Source organism: Corythoichthys intestinalis, chromosome 4 (assembly GCF_030265065.1).
Source record: "Corythoichthys intestinalis isolate RoL2023-P3 chromosome 4, ASM3026506v1, whole genome shotgun sequence".
NCBI lineage: Eukaryota > Metazoa > Chordata > Actinopteri > Syngnathiformes > Syngnathidae > Corythoichthys > Corythoichthys intestinalis.
Genome location: NC_080398.1, coordinates 43,281,899 through 43,307,103, shown reverse-complemented (window position 1 = coordinate 43,307,103; position 25,205 = coordinate 43,281,899). Strand labels below are relative to the sequence as shown.

The 25,205-nt window shown below is 39.2% G+C and overlaps 1 protein-coding gene across 6 annotated transcripts in view; it reads left to right on the top strand.

The window, feature by feature from the left end:
• The window catches only part of l3mbtl1b (L3MBTL histone methyl-lysine binding protein 1b), a 38,728-nt gene extending 13,728 nt beyond the window's left edge, over positions 1-25,000 (top strand). For 4 of the 6 annotated variants that reach the window (XM_057835169.1, XM_057835171.1, XM_057835170.1 and 1 more), the window contains 16 exons: positions 391-485; positions 568-672; positions 5,017-5,152; positions 5,230-5,321; positions 5,389-5,540; positions 5,618-5,721; positions 8,239-8,324; positions 10,616-10,726; positions 10,794-10,908; positions 17,921-18,017; positions 18,086-18,280; positions 18,355-18,456; positions 18,529-18,593; positions 23,963-24,135; positions 24,208-24,270; positions 24,341-24,999. In XM_057835169.1, the coding sequence (XP_057691152.1) occupies positions 391-485; positions 568-672; positions 5,017-5,152; positions 5,230-5,321; positions 5,389-5,540; positions 5,618-5,721; positions 8,239-8,324; positions 10,616-10,726; positions 10,794-10,908; positions 17,921-18,017; positions 18,086-18,280; positions 18,355-18,456; positions 18,529-18,593; positions 23,963-24,135; positions 24,208-24,270; positions 24,341-24,469 (1,820 nt within the window). In that variant the 3' untranslated portion in view covers positions 24,470-24,999. Of the gene's footprint in view, positions 1-390; positions 486-567; positions 673-5,016; positions 5,153-5,229; positions 5,322-5,388; positions 5,541-5,617; positions 5,722-8,238; positions 8,325-10,615; positions 10,727-10,793; positions 10,909-17,920; positions 18,018-18,085; positions 18,281-18,354; positions 18,457-18,528; positions 18,594-23,962; positions 24,136-24,207; positions 24,271-24,340 lie in introns of all 6 variants that reach the window. The other 2 variants (XM_057835172.1, XM_057835174.1) reach the window with 2 other exon arrangements.
• The last annotated feature ends 205 nt before the right edge of the window (positions 25,001-25,205 follow it).

Below are 25,205 nucleotides of genomic sequence, written 5' to 3'. Positions count from 1 at the left end.
TTTTCATTTAATTTTTTTTTTTTTTTTTTTTTTTTACATCTTATTGATTCATATTTTTATTTGCTCATTAAACAAATATGATGGATAATAATATATATTATTAAGACCTAATGTTCACATACGTGGACGGACATCACATTTTGGGTCATGTAAGCCACGCTTGTTCTATACCAAATGTATTGTTGCTAACGTGACCCAAAATGTGATATCCATCCACATATTCGGAAGACAGGTCTTTATGAGGCAAAGTCCCCCCCCACCCCCCAAAAAAATAGTCACTTGCCTTAGAAAGGGTTAAGAGTGAGGGTTGACTGCACATGAGAAATTCTAGTCCGGCACGATGCATTGAGGTCCATTTATTTCTATTTAATTTCTTGACTCTTCCCTCAGCCGCAGCCCCACAGAATAAAAAGCGGGCATGGAGCTGGCCGGCATACCTGGAAGAGGAGCGAGCGATCGCCGCCCCAGTTAAACTTTTCAAAGAGGTACCACTCCCTCTTCTTGTCAAGAAGGATAACGGCTTTACTTACTTTGGCCGCCGACCAATCGTTTGTTTTGGCCCCGCAGCATCAGTCGTTTCCTCAAAGCCGGAACAGTTTTAAGGTGGGGATGAAGCTGGAGGGGCTGGATCCGTGTCACCCGTCCCTCTTTTGTGTGCTCACCGCGGCAGAGGTAAGGCTGGCATTTGTTGAGCCGAGGCATAGAATTTCCATGTTGTGGCAAACGAAAAAATGTCATCATACTAAAATATTGATGATCTCTGGACAAGCTACTAAAAATATTCACTTAGTTTGACATCTGTTTATTTGAACAAAGAATAATTTTCCTCTTGCGTTTCCCCCAGAAGACTTGCAAAGCCGGGTGCTAGAGAATATTGAAATTATGAGTATCATCTATTGTTAAAAGCCATTTATCAACAACATTAAAGCAACACTAGGTAACTTTTTAACCTTTATAAAATATTTTCATAACATTTGTGATATGTTGATTGACAACTAGTTGAATGAAACCTCTTATATATCTTGAGGAGGTCTGTATCGCTTTCACCGGCACTAATTAGGAGGGTGGCTTGAACCCGGCCACACAAAAATATTACAATTGTGCTGACTGCTTTACGGCATACGTCACTTCCCCCTTTCCCCATTCGTTTTAAAGAAGGAAGTCGATGCGAACGCTTTCGCACACATTCTGCAAAGATGGCAGGGTCAATAAAAGAAATGCAGTCATTCTTATGGCAAAACACTACCGCTTTTGTCCACCTGCATCGCCAAAATCGACCAAAATTGAAAAGTTACCTAGTTTTGCCCTAAATGTAGAATCTTACATAAAGGCACAGTCTTGAAATACAGTTCTAACAAACAGAAATACAGTGCAATTCAGTGTAATGGCAGAAAACTGGACAGGTTTGTTCACATAGCGACCATACGATGTAGACATTGCCATTTTCAACCGTATCTTCAGATGCGGTTAAAACGCCGTTAAAATCTATAAACCTTTTACCGGTGTTGTTTTCGTCAACAATGACGATAATGACAATATTTCGTCAACAAACACTTTTTTCATGACGATGATCATACAATGATGAGCTAAAAACATGTTTTGGGAGACTAAAACATAAAGAGCCTAATGCCGGTTTTTGCCGCCCCCCCACACTCAGCAGTGCAATATCCTTTCCACTCTCACACACGGTAAGATTTGTTTTCTTATCTTGGCCAGGGAGAATATGCAATGTTGCTTTTGCCTTTAAAAGTCTGTGCTGAGTGATCATCACACACTAAATGTAACTCATAGCGTTAGCATAGCATTCGCGTTCACATTAGGCTGATGCTAACAGCGAGCGTCTTCTTAAACTCTTCGACAACTTTTTTTACATACAGTTTGTGGCGTCCAGGTGGATATAATTAATTAAAAGTAATATACTGTTTTCTTGCTGAGTGTGTATTATCACCAAGTTGGCATTGTCCTTGTAGACGCTACAATATGTGCTCATTAAAATTTTCCAGACGAAAACATTTTTAGGAAATGTCAACAAAAACTAGATGAAGACAAACACATTTTGATATGACTAAAATGACTAAGACTGATAAGTATTATCGTCCAAAAGAAAATTAAAAGGGCTGCAGTATACTTTTTGTAGCACTAGTTTCCCCTGGCGGGAGGAGCAAGAAAATCATGGCACAGGCTTACAGTGTGATGAAAAATTATCTGAACCTTTTGGAATTTCTCACACTTCTGCATAAAACCACCATCAAATGTGATCTGATCTTTGTCAAAATCACACAGATGAAAATACAGTGTCTGCTTTAACTAAAACCACCCAAACATTTATGGGTTTTTGTATTTTAATGAGGATAGCATGCAAACAATGACAGAAAGGGGAAAAGTAAGTAAGTGAACCCTCTGCCTAAGGAGACTTAAAGAGCAATTGAAACCAATTTTTACCAAACATTTTAAGTCAGGTGTGTGCCCAATCACCGATGTGTGTTTTAAAGCTGCTCTGCCCACTATAAAACACACACCTGGTAGGAAATGTCTTGATGAGAAGCATTGTCTGGAGCTGTCTGAAGACCTGAGATAAAAGATTGTTGATTTGTATAAAGCTGGGAAAGCATACAAAACCATCTCTAAAAGTCTGGATGTTCATCAATCGACAGTCAGAGGAGTTTTCTACTAATGGAGAGAGTTTGACACTGTTGCTTCTCTCCCAAGGAGTGGCCTTCCACCAAAGATGACGCCAAAAGTTCAGCGCAGAATACTCAGAACCCTAGAGCAGGGTTCACTAAATCCGGACCTCGGTTCCACTTTTCCTGTCGTGTTTTCCACGTCTCTCTCCCCTAACACACCTGAATCAAATGATTATGTCATCAGCAACCTCTCCAGAAGCCTGATAACAATCCTGATAATCTTGATTCAGGTGTGTTGGAGGAGGGAGATATGGAAAACACGACAGGAAAAGTGGCACCGAGGTCCGGATTTAATGAACCCTGCCTTAGAGTGTCTGCTAAAGACTTACAGAAATCACTGGCACAGTCCAATATCTCTGTGCACACATCAACTATATGTAAAACTATGGCCAAGAATGGTGTTCATGGGAGGACTACACGGAGGAAACCACAGCTGTCTAAAAAAACATTGTTGCTTGTTTAATATTCGCAAAAAAGCACTTGGAGACTCACAGAGGTTTTGGGAAAATATTTTGTGGATTGATGAAACCAAAGTTGAATTTTTTGGGGAGGAATACACATCATCATGTGTGGAGGAAAAATGGAACAGCTCACCAACATCAACCCCTCATCCCCACCGTGAAGCATGATGGAGGGCGCATCATGATTTTGGGCTGTTTTGCTACTTCAGGGCCTGGACAAATTGCAATCATTAATGGCAGAAGGAATTGAAAGATTTATCAGGATCTTTTCAGGAAAACCTGAGGACCTCTTTCAGACAGTTGGAGCTAAAAAGAGGATGGACGCTGCAACAAGACAATGATCCAAAACACAGAAGTAAATCAAGTAGGACTGCAGCTATCGAATATTTTAGTAGTCGATTAATCGATGGCCTAGTTAGTTCGAATAATCGAGTGATCAGATAAGGAACATGAAAAATTAAAATACCTGAGCTGAGCCTCAAACGTTATTATTATTATTTTTTAATGAGGATCTATGTACAACAAAAGAACAGTTGGCTAACTTACATAGAAAAAGTCCGCTAGCTTAAATGCTATAAAATGCTGATGTTTCTTTTTTTTTTTTTTTTTTTTTTTTTTTTTTTTTTACAATGCTCTTAACAAATGGTTCGTACATATATTCCCACAAAAATGACTAAATATACCAATTAACTAAATTATGAATGCATTAAAAACCATTAGCTCAAACAAAAACCTAGCTTATGGTGGTCTTAACAGGGAGCAGCTGGATTCAGCCATGTTAAATGAGTTATGTCATATTCACTGTTTCCACTAAGGGGCAGTTTATCCACTCAAATCAATCAAACTAAATGCAAACACTTTCAAAACAGGCCATCACAACGCCACTAATTAAACGAATACTCGAAGCAGCAAAATAGATTAATGTAATCTAAGTACAACAATAGAACAATTGTCTCACTTGCATAGCAAAGTCCGCTAGCTTAAATGCTATAAAATGCTAACTTTTTTTAGATTGCTCTTAAAAAATCTTTCAAACACATATTCCCACAAAAAATAGCTAATTATACCTATATTATGAAAGCATTAAAAAACATTAGCTGAAACAAAATCTTACCTTACGTTGGTCTTAACAGGGAGCAGTTGGATTCAGCCATGTGAAAAGAGGCAGACCAGAGGGCAGTGTATCCACCCTAATCAATTAAACTAAATGCAAACACTTTCAAAATAAACTATTACAATGCCACTTTAATTAAACGAATACTCAAAGCAACAAAATTTAATTGGAATATTTTTTTCTAATCGAATACTTAATCGATTAATCGTTGCAGCACTAAAATCAACTTCAGAATGGTTTTGAAGAACAAAATACAGGTTCTGCATTGGCCAAGTCAAAGTCCAGACTTGAACCCCATTGAGATGCTGTGGCATGACCTAAAGACAGCGATTCATGCCAGACATTCCAGTAATCTGACTGAACTACAGCAGTTTTGTCAAGAAGAATGGGCCAAGATTAGTCCTTATCGATGTGCCAGTTATTGCTGCCAAAGGGGGGGCCACAAAATATTAAATGTCATGGTTGACTTACTTATTTTCCCCCCTTCTGTCATTGTTTGCATACTATCCTCATTAATAAATGAAAACCTATAAATGTTTGGGTAGTTTTCAGTTAAAGCATACACTGTTTTTTCATCTGTGTGATTCCAAAAGGTTCAGATACTTTTTCATACCACTGTATAGAGCACTGAGGGAAACTGCGGGTTTATTATCATTTTGAACCATTTAGGGAGAATTGCGGCATGTACCTGATGTCTTACACTAATTGGCCATGAAAAAGTGTTTGGGAATCATTGATGTAAGCATGGAATCGACAGATCCAAGGCTATCGAGTGAGGCTCCACTTCGATGGCTACCCCGAGTGCTATGACTTCTGGGCCAACGCCGACTCGTGGGATTTAAAACCGGCAGGCTGGTGTGAGAAGAATGGCCACAAGCTATTGTTGCCTAAAGGTAGCGGGACGCACACTGGGTAGTCGTGCATACAGTATGTGAATCATTTCTTAATTTAACATCCATTTGACTTGTAGGTTGTAAGGACGGAGAATTCAACTGGAGCATGTATGTGAAGAACTGCAGAGGTCAGCTGGCCCCAAAGCACCTGTTCAAAAGCCTCAACACCGTAAGTATCAAGCACAGTCCGCATCTGAAAAAAACTCCGCTTTCATTGTGTCGACATCCTCTTTCAGTCTGTGACTCCCTCTGGATTTCGGGCGGGCATGAAGTTGGAAGCGGTCGACAGGAAGAACCCGTCACTGATCTGCGTGGCCACCATCGCGGCCGTGGTGGACAATAGACTTCTCATTCACTTTGACAACTGGGACGACACGTATGATTACTGGTGAGCCTGGTCGGCAGTGAGACGTTCGCCAATTTCCTTTGTCAAACATCTCTTTTTATGTCCCATTGTGTGTGAAGGTGTGACGCGAGCAGTCCATACATCCACCCAGTCGGCTACTGCGAAGAGGCCGAGCTTACGCTGACCACACCAGCTGGTAAGACACAGACCAAGGCACATGTGGGTCAGTATCAAGTTGATAATATCAGCCTCTTTGCTCTTCATTGTGACCCAACTAATATGTAGACATGAATCATTGCCTGCTGCTTTGCTTTTAAGTTACATCTTGATTGACTTAAAAGCACAATTAATAATCTGGCCACATTTTTGTATTTGTTGATTGGGTATCATTTGGTAAGAATACACACAAAAAAAGTGGCAAAATACTATAAAATTATATTCGTAGCCATGAGTTTGTTGGAAGGTTTAAAGGATGCTGTTGTAAATACATTGAAATAGTAAATATCCTGTACAATAAATGAATATGTCTTTTGCCACTTAACAATACCCACTTACCAAATAATCATTTGAGTTTGTGTCCAAGTGCTGTGGTGTAGATTATGATTGTCCTTCAACCTCCAGTACAAATATAAGAAAATGCATACGGACACGTAGTCGACAACACATTGCTTAGCTGTAATTTAAGGAAGACATGCTATGCCACCTGAGTTTGGATTTTTTGAAATCAGCATCACAATTCTAACACTGACATTTTTTGTGCAGTAAAATTGAGTTGCAAAAAATTCACATGGCTTAAAAAGTCTTAAATTCAAAATCTGAATAATCAAGTTCTAAAATTGTCTTAAATTTAATGGAAAATTACAGTAGGTATTAAATTTCCAGTCAATGCGTTTAATGCCAGGCAGTGTTGTATTCGTCAACAATGACTATAAGGAATATATTTCGTCGACGAACAATTTTTGTAATGACGATGACGAGACTATAACGATCTAAAAACGTGTCTTGGGGAGACTAAAACATAACGAAACGAATGCCAGTTTTCGTCTGACGAGACGACAACGAGATAAAAATGTGCGATAGTTTCCGTCACACATTGTAAATGTATGACATTTTATGTGAAGGTAACCTGCATCGTCGCAGTGTCTGGTTGTGTCACTCATGTGATGTGCTGCATCCCACCAACTCACCCATTAGATTCCTCTCCAGTCTCCCCATTGCTTGTTTTGAGACACACATGGTAAGATTTGTCTTCTTATCTTGGCAAAATAGAATATACAATGTTGCTTTAGCCTTTAAAGGTCTGTGCTGAGTGATCATCACACACTAAATGTAACTCATAGCATTAGCATAGCGTTCATGTTAGCATTAGGCGAACGTCCTCTTTAAACTGTCGGACAACATGTTGTTTACATACAGTTTGTGGCGTCTGGGTGTGTATAATTAATTGAAAATAATGTACCGTTTTCCTGCTGAGTGTGTATTATCACGTGATAGATTTGTAGATGCTAAAATATGTGCTCGTCTGTCAATGTTCATTCAAAACATTTGGAAACCTTTTTTTTTTATATATTTATTTTTGGATTCAAATTTTTTAAGTTTAATAAGTATTCAGTAAACGTCGACTAAAACTAGACGAAGTTAGTCTTGAGTTTTCGTCAACAAAATCCAGACGAAGACAAACACATTTTGAAATGGCAAAAATATGACCAAGACTAATAAGTATTATCGTCCAAGAGACTAAGACAAAAATTAAAAGGGCTGCCAGAAACAACACCGATGCCAGGGAAATCACTGTTGCCCGCAGTAAAATCTCTTAAAGATACGTATTTGTTTTTTTCATGGCCCTGCACTAAATGCCAGTGTTTGGGATTAATATATGTTATACAGTATGTTGTCCACAACCTCATCGTACGTCAGTGACTTGAGTTATCGCCATGATGCCATTTCCTGATTATTCGCCGTTGTAGAGGTGAGCTGAAAAATGCAGAGATGGGGAAGTTTAAATTTAATCAAAAATGGATGGAAAATGGTTTATTTAAGACTTTTTTGTTAGGGACAATGGGAGTCAAAGCCATCGAGTCGCACACGAGAGGAGAAAAACACCAGCCGTGTGCGGCAACAGTTTTGTGTTTGCAGTGATTTAAAATGGGTTTTTTTCTTCATCAGAGATGGTTGCGATGTTGTGGTCTTAAATCATATTTTAAGGTCTTAAAAATGTCTTAAAAAGCAAATTTGGCAAATAAATGTCCTGGAAATAATTCCATTGCAAAATCCACGGAGAAGCAATAGACGGCTGTCTCATTTTATCGAATGTCCAGGCAATCAAGTTTACACAGTGACACAGGCTGCTTCACAATTTGCATTCTTGTCAGTGTTTGTATTGTCAAGTGCAAATCTTGACCTTGAATCTGTGTCACATGACTAGTGGGGAGAGTGTGAACCTTACCTTAATTGCCTGGACCTCCGATGGAATGAAAAGGGGATCGATCGATGAATGAATGAATGGATTTTTGTGATTGAATTTTGTTGCTGAGAAAAAAAATCAGTGTTTGAATTTCGATGCTGAAAAGATGAAATTTTCGTATTTAAATGCTGAAAAAATGAAGTCTTCGAATTCCAATGCTAAAAAAATGAAGTCTTCGAATTTCGATGCTGAAAAAATGAAGTCTTTGAAATTCAAATTCAAACTCTGGTGGCACAAATTTACTCACATTGTCATTTTCCCATTTGCCTTCCACAGAATATAAGCAACCTAAGAGTTTCTCCTGGGAGAAATATCTGGAAGTGACGGGCACGCAGGCAGCTCCAGCTCGGGCTTTTAAACCGGTATGTTACACAAAACACGGCCACAGTCATAAACACCTCACATTTCTCACATCCAAAAACTATAACTTGACCATTTTCATAATGGAAAAATAAAATTAAGTTGTCAGATCTTAAAACCTTTGCATCTAAAAAGCATGTGCTGTCAATACAAAGCGTGAATAAACAAGGCTACATGTCTTAAGGTGGAGTTGGTTGCATAAGTAACTGGCGGCCATCTTGCTTCAGGGGACTTCTCTAGCAGGCTCTATTGTAGTGGACGTAAGGTGAGGGATTTTCTCCACTAAAATACTCTTAGCTCGCTTACCGTAATTTTCGGACTATAAGCCGCTACTTGTTTCCCTCATTTTGAATCCTGTGGCTTATAGTCCAGTGCGACTTATTTGTGGATTTATTTGAGTTAATAAGTAACACTTTGACAGCGGCATCATTAGACTGCCATGAGACCATCGTAATTATGACATGACACTGTCATTGGCATTAATGAATGCTTATGGCAAATGTTATTAAGTATCATCCGGCAAATAATGTCACCAACTCCATTATGTCCAGTTCGGATTGTTTACATCCATTCAAAAGTGAGATAATTTGCCGGATGGCACTAAATGACATCTGCCATAAGCATTCAATAATGTTCACGGCAGTGTCATGTCATAAGTTTGATGGTCTTATGACAGTTTTATGGCACCACTGTCAAATAAAGTGTTACCAGGTAACATAACTACCAATTAATGAAAAAACTGGAACAGTAACTGAAGACATACAGTACTGTGCAAAAGTTTTAGGCAGGACACCTGCCTAAAACTTTTGCACAGTACTGTATATTTTTATTATATTATGTATATACAGGATATACTGTATGTATATATTTTCCCCAAGTGGAAGCTTCCATGATCCTAATAAATTTAATAATTAAAAATATATATATACAGTCGTGTGCAAAAGTTTTAGGCAGGTGTCCTGCAAAATTTATTATATTATGTATATACAGGATATACTGTATGTATATATTTTCCCCAAGTGGAAGCTTCCATGATCCTAATAAATTTAATAATTAAAAAAATATATATACAGTCGTGTGCAAAAGTTTTAGGCAGGTGTCCTGCCTAAAACTTTTGCACAGTATTGTATTTAGCACAGAACATGAATTTTGATTGTTATTTAGATCTGTAGCGCTGCAGTGCATGCTAGGAGGCATGTTGTATGACAACAGTGTTGACAGCAGGCGGCAGCAGAGGTGGACTGTCTCCCCCAAGGGAGCAGTGGTGGCCAAATGCAGCTTTTTGAAGCAATGAATGAAGTTTCGCAGCCAATTGGTTCAAAGCTTCATGGTTGTTCATTTGGTCTTATGACAGTCTTATAATGCCACTTTTAAAACGGTGTTAACGGTTAATATGTTTTGGTGTAAATATCGCATATTACAGTGAGGACAGCTGCAGCTTATTGTCCGGTGTGGCTCCTCTATGAAAAAAATGCCGTTTTCCTGTCAAATTTAGTGGGTCGCTTATAGTCAGGTACGCCTCATAGTCCGAAAATTACAGTAATTCATGAGTGATTTATAAATGGCTTGGGTTAAAACAAACCGGATTGACGTGGCTATGAAGGAGGGTGAAAATATTCTCAAATTTACAGTAAAATGATTAAATCTCTGACATTCATGATAAACCAAGCCGTTTTAAAATCTGAGGAAAATTGAACAACCTATAGCTATTTCAAATTACATACTACATTGCTTTGTTTTGTTTATCAAATGACCCTGACGAAAATGGACAATGAGTGACAACACCCATCCCCATTGCACCTTCTATTGTCTGGGAAACTATCGGCTAACTGCGGTCGCAAGTATAAATGCTGCACACGTCTCATTTCCACACTGTCTTTAAAGTTAATTCTACCCGTGCCAACTCAGTGATGCTAATCTTGCATTAGGCTAACTTTAATAACTGCATGCTCTTATTTGACTGCTGACTACATTTTAAAGCTAAGGTTATTGAAATATTCTCTCAGAAGAGAAAAACAAGTCCGGTATCACTAGCTTCTTCTTGACTAATAGCTCAACCATTTTTTTGTATATATTTTTGTCCAATTTTTTTATGAATTCAAATCAGTTCTATCTATATTAATATTTATCTATAAAATATATTTTACATCGTAAAAAAATCTTTAAATTTGTATGAGTAAACACTGTACACACACAGACTCACTCTGAGCAATTTTCATAATTTGAGAACCCTCCAAATGTATAGTAAAGGATCAGTATCTTAACTACTGTATGATTACTATATTTCTTGCAGAGACCTCCACATGGCTTCCAGGTGGGGATGAAGGTGGAAGCCGTTGACAGAAGGAACCCCATGCTTATCCGAGTTGCCACCATCGCAGACTTTGATGACCACCGGCTCAAGGTACAAAACTTGCACCGACGCAGGCGTAACTCGACCTTAACTCACCATGAACCATCTTTTATTTCAGATCCATTTTGATGGCTGGAGTCCCGAGTACGACTTCTGGGTAGAGACCGACTGCCCCGACCTGCACCCTGTAGGCTGGTGTCACAAAACCGGGCACTCTCTGCAGCACCCCAACAGTGAGACACTTGATTTACTGCACTCACTTAGTCCATGTCCACACGTAGCAGAGCTTTTTAAAAGCGAGTATTTTGCCCCATCTGTCCCCCCCCCTCCAAAAAAAAAAAATCAACGTTGTCTGTAGGAAAAATATCATACACACTTAACCATATAAGTTTTTTTTTTTTTTTTTTTTTTTTTTTTTTGCATATTAACATATTTGACTCACTTAGGTTTCTTGAAATAAGAAAAATAGCTAGCTCAAAATAAGCTTAGTATATACGTACAGTAGCTTAGTATATTTAATCTTTAAAAAAGCTTTGAAATGTCAGAAATGTTCTTAATTCAAGAATAGATATTGTTCAAAACATTACTTGAAAGCTAATTTTTCTTGATCGAGGTGAAAAATTACATACTTTTCGATGTATTAGCTTAATAAGAACAAATAGTAATACAGTGATCCCTCGCTACTTCACGCTTCAATGTTCGCGTCTTCAGTCCATCGTGGATATTTTTTCAATTAAAAAAATAAATAAATAAATTTGGTATTTTATAGAGCTGTCCCGATCCGATCCCTTAGTCTCTCACTCTCGCTCCTGCCGCTTTTCTTGGTCAGGCAGTACACTGGAGTTGCTTATTAAATTTAAGAATTATTGACAGACGGACAGTTAAGGTTTGATCTTGCCAGAGACTTTTAAGCTGAGACTTCAAAGCACCGCATGCATCAGCATCGTTTAACTTGTTAAACAGTTGCTGTGGCAACTCATTGTGTGTAAGTGAGCAGCTTAGGCGGATATGAGTGGACACACTTAATGAAGCATTTAATAAAGACAAGGATTTTTCTATTTTTTTATAATGGATTGGGCGTCTACTTTTTTTCTTGTTTAAAAATAATTCGGTGGGACAGTAACATTTTTAAAACTTATCATAATTATTACATTTGAAGTGCTTAAAAAAACTCATTAAAATATTTATTAAAAGTTTTTTTTTTAATTATTCTATGGGGGGAAAAAAGTGAAAAAACATGTCTTTTACAGTATGTATCTTTCCAATGATAAATCTGAATTAATAGATTAACCACACAACAACGGGGGGTGCTACTTTGCGGTTCCTAGCTTATCGCCGTGGTTTCTGGTTCCCATTAACTGCGGAAAACGAGGGATTATTGTATTTACTTAAAGTAAGTGGAATAATCTGACACGTTAATCTGTTAACTAGTCTTTATCACTCAAAACAAGATGGAGACAATTATTTGACTAGATTTAAGAAAAATAATCTGATAAAGACATTTTAAATTTGCAGTGTAGTTGATAGCATGAATGCATATTTTATTTTCTTAAATTGAGGCAATTGATTCTGTTTTCCATGTGTTTCCTGTTGGGTTTGCTGCGACACAACTCTAGTTAGCGAGTTAGCAAGAGCCCTATTAAGTAGTAAACCTTCTTTGCCTTATTTTCGTGAGCAATTTTGCATAGTCAGCTTGATAGCGCGAGTAGCTATCGCACGCGGTCACTTATATATAGCACAAATATAGATGCATACTGTATGTCTTTAATACGGTCGTGATATATACCGTATTGGCCCGAATATAAGAGGACCCTGATTATAAGACAACCCCCCTCTTTTTCGAAACTCAAGTTTGAAAAAATACTTTTTTGAACACCAAATTAATTTTTATACAGAAAATAATTAAAGTACATCCGAAACAAATGGGTATAACAATATATTTGAGAGAAAAAGTTTGTTATTTTGCCTCATTCAAATCTTAATATCTGAACATTTAAATATGTAAACTAAAGTGCATTCACATTCGTAAATGAATGGCTTCTGGTTTTTGAATGTAAATAAACCAATCTATTGTAATAAAACAACAAGATTGCAATAACTGCATTAACCATCAAAGTGAAGTCTAACTGTAACTGTAGTCTTGAAACAAATCTGAATAAGGAAAAACATTGCAATAAAATAATGCAAACTGGTTAAACTAGCTGAGATCTGTCATGACAGAACATTGCTTCAATCATATCTGGCGCCATCTAGCGTCGTGAATGGGTATGACGTCTAGACCATGAATATAAGACAACCCTCTCTTTTTCATTCTTATTTCAATGCAAAAAACACCATCTTAAATTCGGGCCAATACGGGTATGTCATGATGTAAGATTCCAAATCCTCCGTGAGCGTAAGCACAGTCCCTGTATGTAATCACGTGTCGCACATATGACGGCTTTTTGCGATATACCCTGCTACATGCAGACATGACCTAAGGCATGTTTTCATTGAAGGAGATGACTCAGCACTTTTTGACAAACGTTTGCACTTAACGCATCCCATGCGGAAATGGATGGAGGCTCGGTCAGGCTTTTAATTCAATGCATGTTCCATTTACTATTGAGATTGTCCTCATTAGGGTTGTGGATGAGCCGAAGCGAGAGAGAGAGCAGGCTCTCTGCAGGGTTCTACAAGCCAAATTTTTCAGACTTTTTTTTAAGACCATAGTGAATCAAATTTAAGGCCCATTTCAGTACCGGCAAAAAAACATACAAAGGATTTGAATGAAAATTGGAGGCCCGAAATTACTTACAAGGTTTATGGATGTATTCACAGCTCTTTTACTCTGTTAATAAAATAACCTTACCAAAAACACTTGAACTTTTCTGAACCATGAATGGCGTTCGCGGCTGGCGTTTTATGACCGCCATGCGCTTTTCAGATTTTCAATGGGATTGTAATGCCTCAATACTCAATATTCCAAGTTTTTCAATTTTCTTGCACAAATTGCAGTGTGCTTCATACGAGTTTCCCTCCAACCATGCACTGAACTGTACGTTCCCAACCCAGAAATCATTAAATTTGCACTTAACCATGCATGTTAACTACTGTAAATCATTTGTTAAGTTTTCTTCGCTATGACTATGCTACTAATTAAGCTGTCAACACGCAACTCCGCGCACACAGCAAAACCTGCTTGTGTTCGATAAATTCTGACCAGGCAGGTAGTTCCGTTTTATAAATATGTTGCAGCGTCCTCTAAAATCGATTAGTAGATTTTTAAGACCTTTTCAAATTGTATATAAAATCTTTTATGAGATTTTAGACATTTTAAGGCCTTGAAATTAAATTATTGGATAATAAAAATTATGATTATTATTATTGAAAGACCCCACAGATACCCTGGAGGGCACATCATTTGACTGTGTTAGACGTCCAATTTGTCTGGGAGAGGCCCTAAACTCTTTTCTGTCTACCTGCTTTTCTGACTAAACCACACAATATAAACCAGCACAATTGGGAGTGCCCCAAACTCCCATGTGGCACATTAAGACTGTTCGGCCTCATAGACTTCACTATCAACTGATGAGACAACTCATACAGACATTGTGGCACGGCTTCCCGTAGGGGGCCGGGCCAGGAAGAGTGTTGTGTTAGCTTTCTTTGCAATAATTTCAAACGCGCTGCGTTCTACACCGGATTTAGGTGGGAACAGGATGAAAGTTTTAGTGCATACAAGCAGGCAGGAGGGTCTCAAGAGTGATTTGGTCGAGGATTCAAGGTAATTATTATATAAAATAGCACCATGCATGCACTTTGACACGTTACGGAAAAGAATCAAATGAATGCAAAAAAATAGCATAAGTGTACCTTGAAATATTTACGTAAAATGCTGCCCGTTTTTTTTTAACGAAGAATCTAGACTGTTATACGTTCATATCTATAGAAATTCTGGGATTCATGCATTTATTTACAAGAATTTTCAACTTAAAAAGCTCTTTGTTTTGTGATGGCCGCCATGTTGGATTTTGCATCCATACACAATAGCGTAACATTCAAATAATCAGGTAATTTTCAGACAACTGCCCGTTTTTAGGCAAAAAAAAAAAAAAAAAAGTAATTCAGAAATTTTGTGCGTCCATACAAAAAGAAATTGGCTTTGACGTTTTTATTTTATGTAACATTTCACTCTAAAAACGATGAGGGCCAGATAGACTGCAAGACGTGCTGAGGCAATAGCGACATCGGAATTCAACCTAAATAAGTTGTGATTGTATAAGTATATAGAAAAATACTAAATTTGCTTTTGTTGAGTGAAATTAAGATGATGCTTCATGCATTCCTTAAGTATTAAGTTTTTGATGTGAAAGTAGAGTGATTTATTAGCTGTTGAAAACTTATGTCAAAATAACACTTAAAAAAAATTAAGTGCTATTTTGGGCAAAAACCTACAGTGCCTTGCAAAAGTATTCGGCCCCCTTGAATCTTGCAACCTTTCGCCACATTTCAGGCTTCAAGCATAGAGATATGAAATGTAATTTTTTTGTCAAGAATCAACAACAAGTGGGACACAATCGTGAAGTGGAACAACATTTATTGGATAATTTAAACTTTTTTAACAAATAAAAAACTGAAAAGTGGGGCGTGCAATATTATTCGGCCCCTTTACTTTCAGTGCAGCAAACTCACTCCAGAAGTTCAGTGAGGATCTCTGAATGATCCAATGTTGTCCTAAATGACCGATGATGGTAAATAGAATCCACCTGTGTGTAATCAAGTCTCCGTATAAATGCACCTGCTCTGTGATAGTCTCAGGGTTCTGTTTAAAGTGCAGAGAGCATTATGAAAACCGAGGAACACACCAGGCAGGTCCGAGATACTGTTGTGGAGAAGTTTAAAGCCGGATTTGGATACAAAAAGATTTCCCAAGCTTTAAACATCTCAAGGAGCACTGTGCAAGCCATCATATTGAAATGGAAGGAGCATCAGACCACTGCAAATCTACCAAGACCCGGCCGTCCTTCCAAACTTTCTTCTCAAACAAGGAGAAAACTGATCAGAGATGCAGCCAAGAGGCCCATGATCACTCTGGATGAACTGCAGAGATCTACAGCTGAGGTGGGAGAGTCTGTCCATAGGGCAACAATCAGTCGTACACTGCACAAATCTGGCCTTTATGGAAGAGTGGCAAGAAGAAAGCCATTTCTCAAAGATATCCATAAAAAGTCTCGTTTAAAGTTTGCCACAAGCCACCTGGGAGACACACCAAACATGTGGAAGAAGGTGCTCTGGTCAGATGAAACCAAAATTGAACTTTTTGGCCACAATGCAAAACGATATGTTTGGCGTAAAAGCAACACAGCTCATCACCCTGAACACACCATCCCCACTGTCAAACATGGTGGTGGCAGCATCATGGTTTGGGCCTGCTTTTCTTCAGCAGGGACAGGGAAGATGGTTAAAATTGACGGGAAGATGGATGCAGCCAAATACAGGAACATTCTGGAAGAAAACCTGTTGGTATCTGCACAAGACCTGAGACTGGGACGGAGATTTATCTTCCAACAGGACAATGATCCAAAACATAAAGCCAAATCTACAATGGAATGGTTCAAAAATAAACGTATCCAGACAAGTCCAGACCTGAATCCAATCGAGAATCTGTGGAAAGAGCTAAAGACTGCTGTTCACAAACACTCTCCATCCAACCTCACTGAGCTCGAGGTGTTTTGCAAGGAAGAATGGGCAAGAATGTCAGTCTCTCGATGTGCAAAACTGATAGAAACATACCCCAAGCGACTTGCAGCTGTAATTGGAGCAAAAGGTGGCCCTACAAAGTATTAACGCAAGGGGGCCGAATAATATTGCACGCCCCACTTTTCAGTTTTTTATTTGTTAAAAAAGTTTAAATTATCCAATAAATTTTGTTCCACTTCACGATTGTGTCCCACTTGTTGTTGATTCTTGACAAAAAAAATTAAAATTTTATATCTTTATGTTTGAAGCCTGAAATGTGGCGAAAGGTTGCAAGGTTCAAGGGGGCCGAATACTTTTGCAAGGCACTGTATATAATATGTTAAAAATTGCTATTGATCCTGAACATATAGGTGATTATCACTGTATTTGGTGATTTTTGTGCATCTAGCGTAAAATCTGAGAATTTTATAGCCATTTTAGGTTTTGTTATACTTATATTAGGGCTGTCAAAATTATCGCGTTAACGGGCGGTAATTAATTTTTTAAATTAATCACGTTAAAATATTTGACGCAATTAACACACATGCCCCACTCAAACAGATTAAAATGACAGCACAGTGGAATGCCAACTTGTTACTTGTGTTTTTTGGAGTTTTGTCGCCCTCTGCTGGCGCTTGGGTACGACTGATTTTATGAGCTTAAGCACCCATCAGCATTGTGTAATTATTGACATCAACAATGGCGGGCTACTAGTTTATTTTTTGATTGAAATTTTTACAAATTTTATTAAAACGAAAACATTAAGAGGGGTTTTAATATAAAATTTCTATAACTTGTACTAACATTTATCTTTTAAAAACTCGAAGTCTTTCTATCCATGGATAGAATGTTAATAATGTTAATGCCATCTTGTTGATTTATTGTTATAATAAACAAATACAGTAATTATGTACCGTATGTTGAATGTATATATCCATCTTGTGTCTTTCCAACAATAATTTACAGAAAAATATGGCACGTTTTGCAGACTGTTTGAATTGTGATTAATTACGATTAATTAATTTTTAAGTTTTAATTAACTCGATTAAAAATTTTAATCGTTTGACAGCCCTAACTTATATTTTAAAAAATTAATCAGGATTTTGTTACGGAACGACTTTGAATTTTTTGATGCAGCTGCTCATGGACTATATGCCTAAGGGAGGTGCCTGTTTTGGTTTTAGGTCGCCAGCGACTTTGTTTTTGAAAATACTTGGAAATTTGAGTTTTGAAAAATAGGCCCCCCACGGAGCGGCTCCGTGTCCCATTTCCCGTCAACTGATAGTGAAGTCTATGTCACCCTATAAGACAGTCAGATTCCCATTTACCATGTCTAAGCTGCTGAACAAGACAAGCCTAAAAGGAAATTTTTTTATTTTTTATTATTTTTTTTCCCCAACAAAATTCTTTCCGCTCGGATGCACATGATAAAAGTGTTGTCTTTCCCTTTAACTCTCAACTAGGATCAACTATATTTCTAAACTAGAAATTTTCCTGAAGATGCCCTTTATTGTCTGTTCTCAGGTGTTAATGACGTGAGTCCTCCGGGACAGGGATGTCCCACCCCGGGATGCAACGGCGTGGGCCACATCAGGGGACCGCGTTACGGGACACATTACACGTCAGTTCTGTTTCATATTTTTCAATCCCTTTAGGATAATTGCGTCTCAAATGAAGTGTTCTGTGCAGTCAGGTGAGCTGTCCTTACTCTGAAATGAATTTGAACAAAGAGAGCTTGCTCCCCGACCGCCTCAGCGGCGAGAAACCCCTAACTCTGGGCGGGCCCCTCCCTCGCGGGCGTCGCCCCGAACCCAACGCACTCGCCGCAACGCAGCCCACCGCCGCATCGGACCGACCAGCGACGACCGACAACGCCCCCGCCAGGTCCGATCCGACAGAGTTTCTATCTATGCATTTGACATACCGCGGTTACTTCACAATCGCTTGTCTGTTGTTAGGAAACCAGCAGAGGTGGAGACCGAGCTCACGGGTCACGGCGGCCAGCCAGAACCACTGGGAGGTGCTGGCGAGCAGCAACAGAATGGAACCAGACTCAAACGGTTTAAAAAATAGTCACCTTACACACAAACAACAAAAAATGAGTTCTAAATTCTAACATTTTGTTTCTTCAGGATTGCTCCTGTTCCCAAATATCTCAAAATGCACTACGTCAAAGAAGAGGCTGCCGATGGCAAAGGTGTGCAACAAAAACCCTTAACATTAATGTGAAGTAGTGCTGCAACGATTAATGGATTAACTCGAGTATTCGATTAGAAAAAAATATTCAAATTAGATTTTGTTGCTTCGAGTATTCGTTTAAAGTGGCGTTGTAATGGTTTATTTTGAAAGTGTTTGCATTTAGTTTTATTGATTTGGTTGGATACACTGCTCGCTGGTCTGCCTCTTTTCACATGGCTGAATCTAACTGCTCCCTGTTAAGACCAACATAAAGTAAGTTTTTGTCTGAGCTAATGTTTTTTTTTTTTAATGCATTCATAATTTAGCTTATATGTATATTTAGCCGTTTTTTTTGTTTTTTTTTTTGTGGGAATATGTGTCTGAATCATTTGTTAAGAGTAAAGAGTTTGTTTGTGAAAAAGAAAAAAACTAGCATTTTGTAGCATTTAAGCTAGCGGACTTTTTCTTTGTAAGTTAGCCAATTATTCTTTTGTTGTACATGGATCCTCATTTTAAAAAAACAAAACAATCTATGCCATTTGAGGCAGACATGTCCAAAGTCAGGCCCGGGGGCCAAATGCGGCCCGTGGTCAAATTTCATCCGGCCCCCAGCCTCTGTCATAAAATCAATAATGTCTGGCCCGCACACAGACTTCATAAATCGGTCAGCAGTCCAGCCACCAGCATACAGTATAAAGTAGCTTACACACTAAATGCTGCTCATTTACCCACTAAAAGGCAGCAGCACTCTAAGCAACATTACCCTGTGTGTCCCTTTAATCCCACTTTTCTAAAATAGCGACAATCAACAAAAATATAAAAGTTGACTGCGATAACCAATGCTTCAAGCATAGGTAGAAATTGGACTATTACTTCACTAAAATACGCAGCTGTGTCTGCCTCATTTGCAAAGAGACAATCGCTGTTTTTAAAGAGTTCAATGTGAGGCGATATTACCAAACAAGACACGCTGACATGTACGACAAGATTACAGGGAAGATACGTGGTGAGAAATTGAAGCAACTTGAAGCTAGTTTAATTTCACAGTAGCTGTATTTCGCAAGAGCCCAAGAGTCGAAAGCGAACACCACAAAGGTTGGTTGCGAGATTGTTGAAATTATTAATTAAAAAAATAATGAAGCAAATGTGACACACAGAATGGCTTACTAAAATATATTGTTCTACGTAAAGGACGTCAGCCAAGGTTGGCCTCCCACATTTTTACCACACCAAATCTGGCCCCCTTTGCTAAAAGTTTGGACACCCCTGGTTTGAGGTTTCAGCTCAGGTATTTTGATTTTTCATGTTCCTTATCGGATTACTCGATTATTTGAACTAACTAGTCCATTGATTAATTGAATACTAAAATATTCGATAGCTGCAGCCCTAATGTGAAGATAATTTGTTATAGGGTGGAAGGGTGTGTTCCAACTATAGTGGAATAACATTCGTCAGCCTCCCCGGTAAAGTCTAAAGTCGAATCCCGGATTCTGGAGGAGCAGTGTGGTTTTCTCCCCGGCCATGGAACAGTGGACCGGCTCGACAACCTTGGCAGGGTCCACGAGGCATGGGAGTGCGCCCAACCGGTCTACATGTGTTTTGTGGATTTGGAGAAGGCATTCGACCGTGTCCCTTGGGGAGTCCTGTGGGGCGGCTTCGGGAGTACGGGGTTTAGAGACCCTTGGTAATGGCTATTCGGTCCCTGTAAGACCGGTGTCAGAGTTTGGTCCGCATTACCGGCAGTAAGTCAAATTCGTTCGCAGTGAGGGTTGCACTCTGCCAAGGTTTCCCTTTGGCACTGAAGGAAAAGAGTCGAATATTCCTTGTTACAGGTCGTTTTATTCTTATAACGGACAGGAGATGATGACACAGAATTCAGGAATAAAGAGAACAAAGAATTTACACTTAAAGACAAACAGAAAAGACATAACATGCCGGTACCGGGACACAGAGAGTGTGTCGTGCCTCCCAGCACACTTTTTACCCACTTCTAACTTGGGGGAAGGGTTAACTTTTTCTCTAGAATTGCTTGGAATGTGCAACCCCCAGCCCTGATCAGATTACATATATTGGTACGAGGATAAAGGGCCTGTGTGAATATTGGAAGAAAAGAAAAGTGGCATCTTTTACATATGATTATTGTGAATAAATGTAGATACATTTCTACAGCACCGATTCTGTTCATAACTTTTATGGACAGAATTTCTAGGCGCAGCCTAAGCGTGAAGGGGGTCCGGTTTGGTGGCCTCAACATTGCATCTCTGCTTTTTTTTTGGCTTCATCAAGCCGTGATCTCTCGCAGCAGAGTGTGAAGGCAGTTGGGATGAAGATCAGCACCTCCAAATCAGAGACCATGGTCCTCATTCAGAAAAGGGTGGCATGTCCTCTGCGGGTCGGGGATAAGATCCTGCCCCAAGTGGAGGAATTCGAGTATCTTCTTGGGTCTTGTTCACGAATGACGGCAGGAGGGAGTGGGAGATTGACAGGCTGATTGGTGCAGCATCTGCAGTGACTTTGACTCTTCACCTTGCATTGTGAGGAAGGAGCTGAGCCAAAAGGCGACGCTCTTGATTTACCAGTCGCTCTCTGAGTCGAGCCGCTACTTCTCCGTTTTGAGAGGAGCCAGTTGTGGTACCCCGGGCATCTGGTTCAGATGTCTCCTGGACGCCTCTCATAAGATGTGTTCCGGGCATGTCCGACCGGCGGTAGGTCCCGGGAATGACCCAGGGCACGCTGGAGAGACTATATCTCTTGGCTGGCCTAGGAAGACCTCGGGATCCCGCCGGAGGAGTTGGGTGAAGTAGCTGGGAAGAGGGAAGTCTGGGCTTCCCTGCTAAAGCTGCTGCCCCCGCGACCCACCCCCGGATTAAGCGGTAGATAATGGTTGGATGGAATTTGTTATTATAGAGCAATTTACTATTTTTGTCATTTGAAAAGATGCTTAATTTAACCCCTAGATAATAATAACAAATCATTTTGGGTCATGTACAGCAGGGGTCCCCAACCTTATTTCGGTCTTTTTTTTTCACGGACTGGTGGTCTGACAAATTTTGCAATCCATCAAAAATTGCAACGATGCGGTTCTGCGCATGCGCGTAATGTTAAACATAGCCGCAAAATGCGCAAATGCAGCGATTCCAAAGTAAACACTACAAACTTTCTTGAAAGGAAGGAATATTAACTTATGTTTGATCATGGAAGGACTTGTAGAAAAGTTCTTCTCAGATTCATCCTGCCATGTAAGCTGCACACAACAGCTGCACACCATTAACGACTTTGCCTTGTCGTTAAACATTGATTAAGAAGCCAGCTTCACAAAGATATGATGTCGGAAATTGTAGCAAGGTTTTCAATGCTTTTGTCGCGATGTCAGGATATTCCAGAATGACTTTAAACCAGAACCTCGGTAGAGTTGTTGTCTCAAATGTACGTTTAATAAGGTCGCCCTCATTTGCGATCTCTCTGTTTATTCACAAACGGGTCACGAATCCACTCCTTCGCAGTTCGTGGGTCTTCGAGGTTGTAGGCTCGTCAGGTGCCCTTTTCGCCGTAAAAATATCTCCAAAGACGTCTGTTTTCCAGTTATCTTCGCTCGTGTGGGGGCTAATTATTTCCGGGAACAAATGTGCTGCGCCCGCGGCCTAGTAATACTATCGATGACAAGCGCACATAGATATATTATATACACAAACAAGATGTACTGTTAGCAGTCCAATCAATGGACTTCTATGACAACATTGTAATCTATCCCGTAGTATTATATCTAGAGTAGACAGAGATATTGGTGTGTTAAGCAGGGGCACAGGGTTAATTCGGCCAGAATGTGGTCGTTATTAAATTATTATTTCTGTGCGGCCCGGTAGCAAATGCGCCACGGACCGGTACCGGTCCGCGGCTCGGTAGATGGGGACCCCTGATGTACAGTCCCATTATTGTCTGAAAAACTTGCTTGCTGTTCATGTTCTTCTTGGTGAGGGCATTTTGTTACTCATTATCCGTTATTCATGTACTCATCACAATGAATTCATTAGTTATATTCTAGGGATTTATACAAATCAATCCCTGAAGTGCAAATTTTCAATTTTTTGAAACAATTACATTCACTAGTTGAGGACTTATTGTTGCCTGTGGGTTCTGTGCTAGCCAGTAGAGGGCGCTGGTCGGTTATAGTTCATTCAGAATTTTTTTCCCGTTATTAATCGTTATTGCATGTAATATTTTTGTATACATTATTATGAATATGTAAAATGATAAATTAATAAAAATACAAATTAAAAACTGCAGTACACTGCGATGGCACCCAATACCTCAAAAGTTAATTTTTAAATTGTCACCGATAGACATTTAAGATCGGCTACGAATGCTCATGTTTCAGTGCCATTGATGTCGCTAGGTTGGCGGTGATCATTCCTGAGTCAGTTGGTCGTACAGTAGGTTTTGCTTAGTTATCATTTTCATATTTTTTCAGCCAAAATACAAATGTAAATAAATGCTGTAAAAAATGTAATAACATTAAAATGAATGAAAATATACGGCCCCACAAATCACTCCTTTATGTACATAATATTTAACTCATCATGACCTGCCGTTGACAATGATGAACATTCAATTCATTTAAGCTGGCAGGACTACCTGTGAACGCTGATGTTACAATGCCATTGACGGCGCTCGATGTCCAATCCACTGGGAGCGATCATTTGCTGCCAGCCTCTCCCAGTCGAAATGGATTGGACGTCAGAGGCCGTCAATGGCAGCCAACGAGTGCTCTGTATTAAGAAGTACCGTATTGGCCTGAATATAAGACAGTGTTTTTTGCATTGAAATAAGACTCAAAAAGAGAGGGCCGTCTTATATTCGCGGTCTAGACATTATACCCATTCACGACGCTAGATGGCGCCAGATATCATTGAAGCGATGTTCTGTCATGACAGATCTCAGCTACTCTCAAGTTTAACCAGTTTGCATTTTATTGCAATGTTTTTTATTCAGATTTGTTTCAAGACTAGTTACAGTTAGACTTCACTTTGATGGTTAATGCAGTTTATTGCAATTCTGTTGTTTTATCACAATAGATTGGTTTATTTACATTTCAAAAACCAGAACCCATTCATTTACGAATGTGATGGCACTTTAGCTTACGTATTTAAATGTTCAGATATTAAGATTTGAATGAGGCAAAATAACATGCTTTTTCTCTCAAATATATCGTTATAATCATTTGTTTCGGATGCACTGTAATTATTTTCTGTATAAAAATTAATTTGGTGTCCAAAAATTCTTTTTTTCAAACTTGAGTCTTGAAAAAGAGGGGGTCGTCTTATAATCAGGCCCGTCTTATATTCGGGCCAATACGGTAATTGTGTCATGTTGTACCCCTCTCTATCGCAGCCTCCCCAGACTCTGTCTCCCTCCAGCAAGCCCTCCACGAGTCGGTATTTTCGCCTGGCATCTCCGCCGCGCCCCCCCACAGAGTGGCACTGTGTTGGGACAAACACTGTCAGCTGCTGCCTGAAGTTCTGGGCCTCACCGCCAAGAGGGTGGCCGGGTGGAGCACGGAGGAGGTCACACATTAAACACGTACTCACTCATGCAGATACACTGCAATGGGGCTTACTTTTGTGTTTCTCCATTAGGTGGTCAGTTTTGTTAAAGGACTCCCTGGGTGCAAAGAACATGCCGCTACATTTAAAACAGAGGTAACATTCTCAACAAGCACATTTTAGTTTTGCTGCCTTGCGCCAATGTGTTTTGTTTGTTTTTGCCCAGCAAATTGACGGCGAAGCCTTTCTGCTGCTCACCCAATCGGACATTGTCAAGATCCTGTCCATCAAGTTGGGCCCCGCCCTTAAGATCTACAACTCCATCCTCATGTTTAAGAGCGCCGATGAAGAGTAACTACATTTTTGTGGATTGGTTCTCCATTTAAAATGGAACTTTCCGAACTTGTAAAGCTGCCGGATCAAGCATCTTTGTTTTTTGTTTTTTTTGTTCTCTAAAATTTGGACTTTTGTTATTTTTTTTATAAAGTCCTCAGAGGGCCATTTGAGCAAATGTTTGTTACTGTGTATATAATGCATTGGAGGTTGTATTTGTTAAAGGCAGGAAATTTGTTGATCATTTTCATTGTTTCGATGGCAAATGAATGTTTCAAAAAAAGATATACCTTCTGCCATTGTAAATAAAACGCAGCTACAGCGAGGATTTACTCCCGCTTGGTTATGCAAAGGCTATTTGGTGAATATATTGAAGAGGGACAAAAGACATTTCAAGTTTTTGGGAATGTGTACATCAGTGAGTGTTTATATGCAAACAGCTTTTTATTTATGGCTCTAATTTAAGGCTTAATGGTATGCTGTCTTGGCTCTGAGGAGTGTGCGTGCGCACGTATGTGTATGGAATAAATGAGATGAACATTTACTGCTGTCCTGCTTTGACCTCAGTCATTTCATCACACTCTGACAAATAAACATCTCATCTTAAACCGTCCCCACCCCAAAAAAATTTACAATGATCTGTTAACATGTTAATTCATACACGTGGGCTGCACAATTTTGAGAAAACACCTAATTGTGATGTTTCCAACTTCAGATTTTGAATATAACATTTTAAATGCGTAAAACTAGAATTCTGA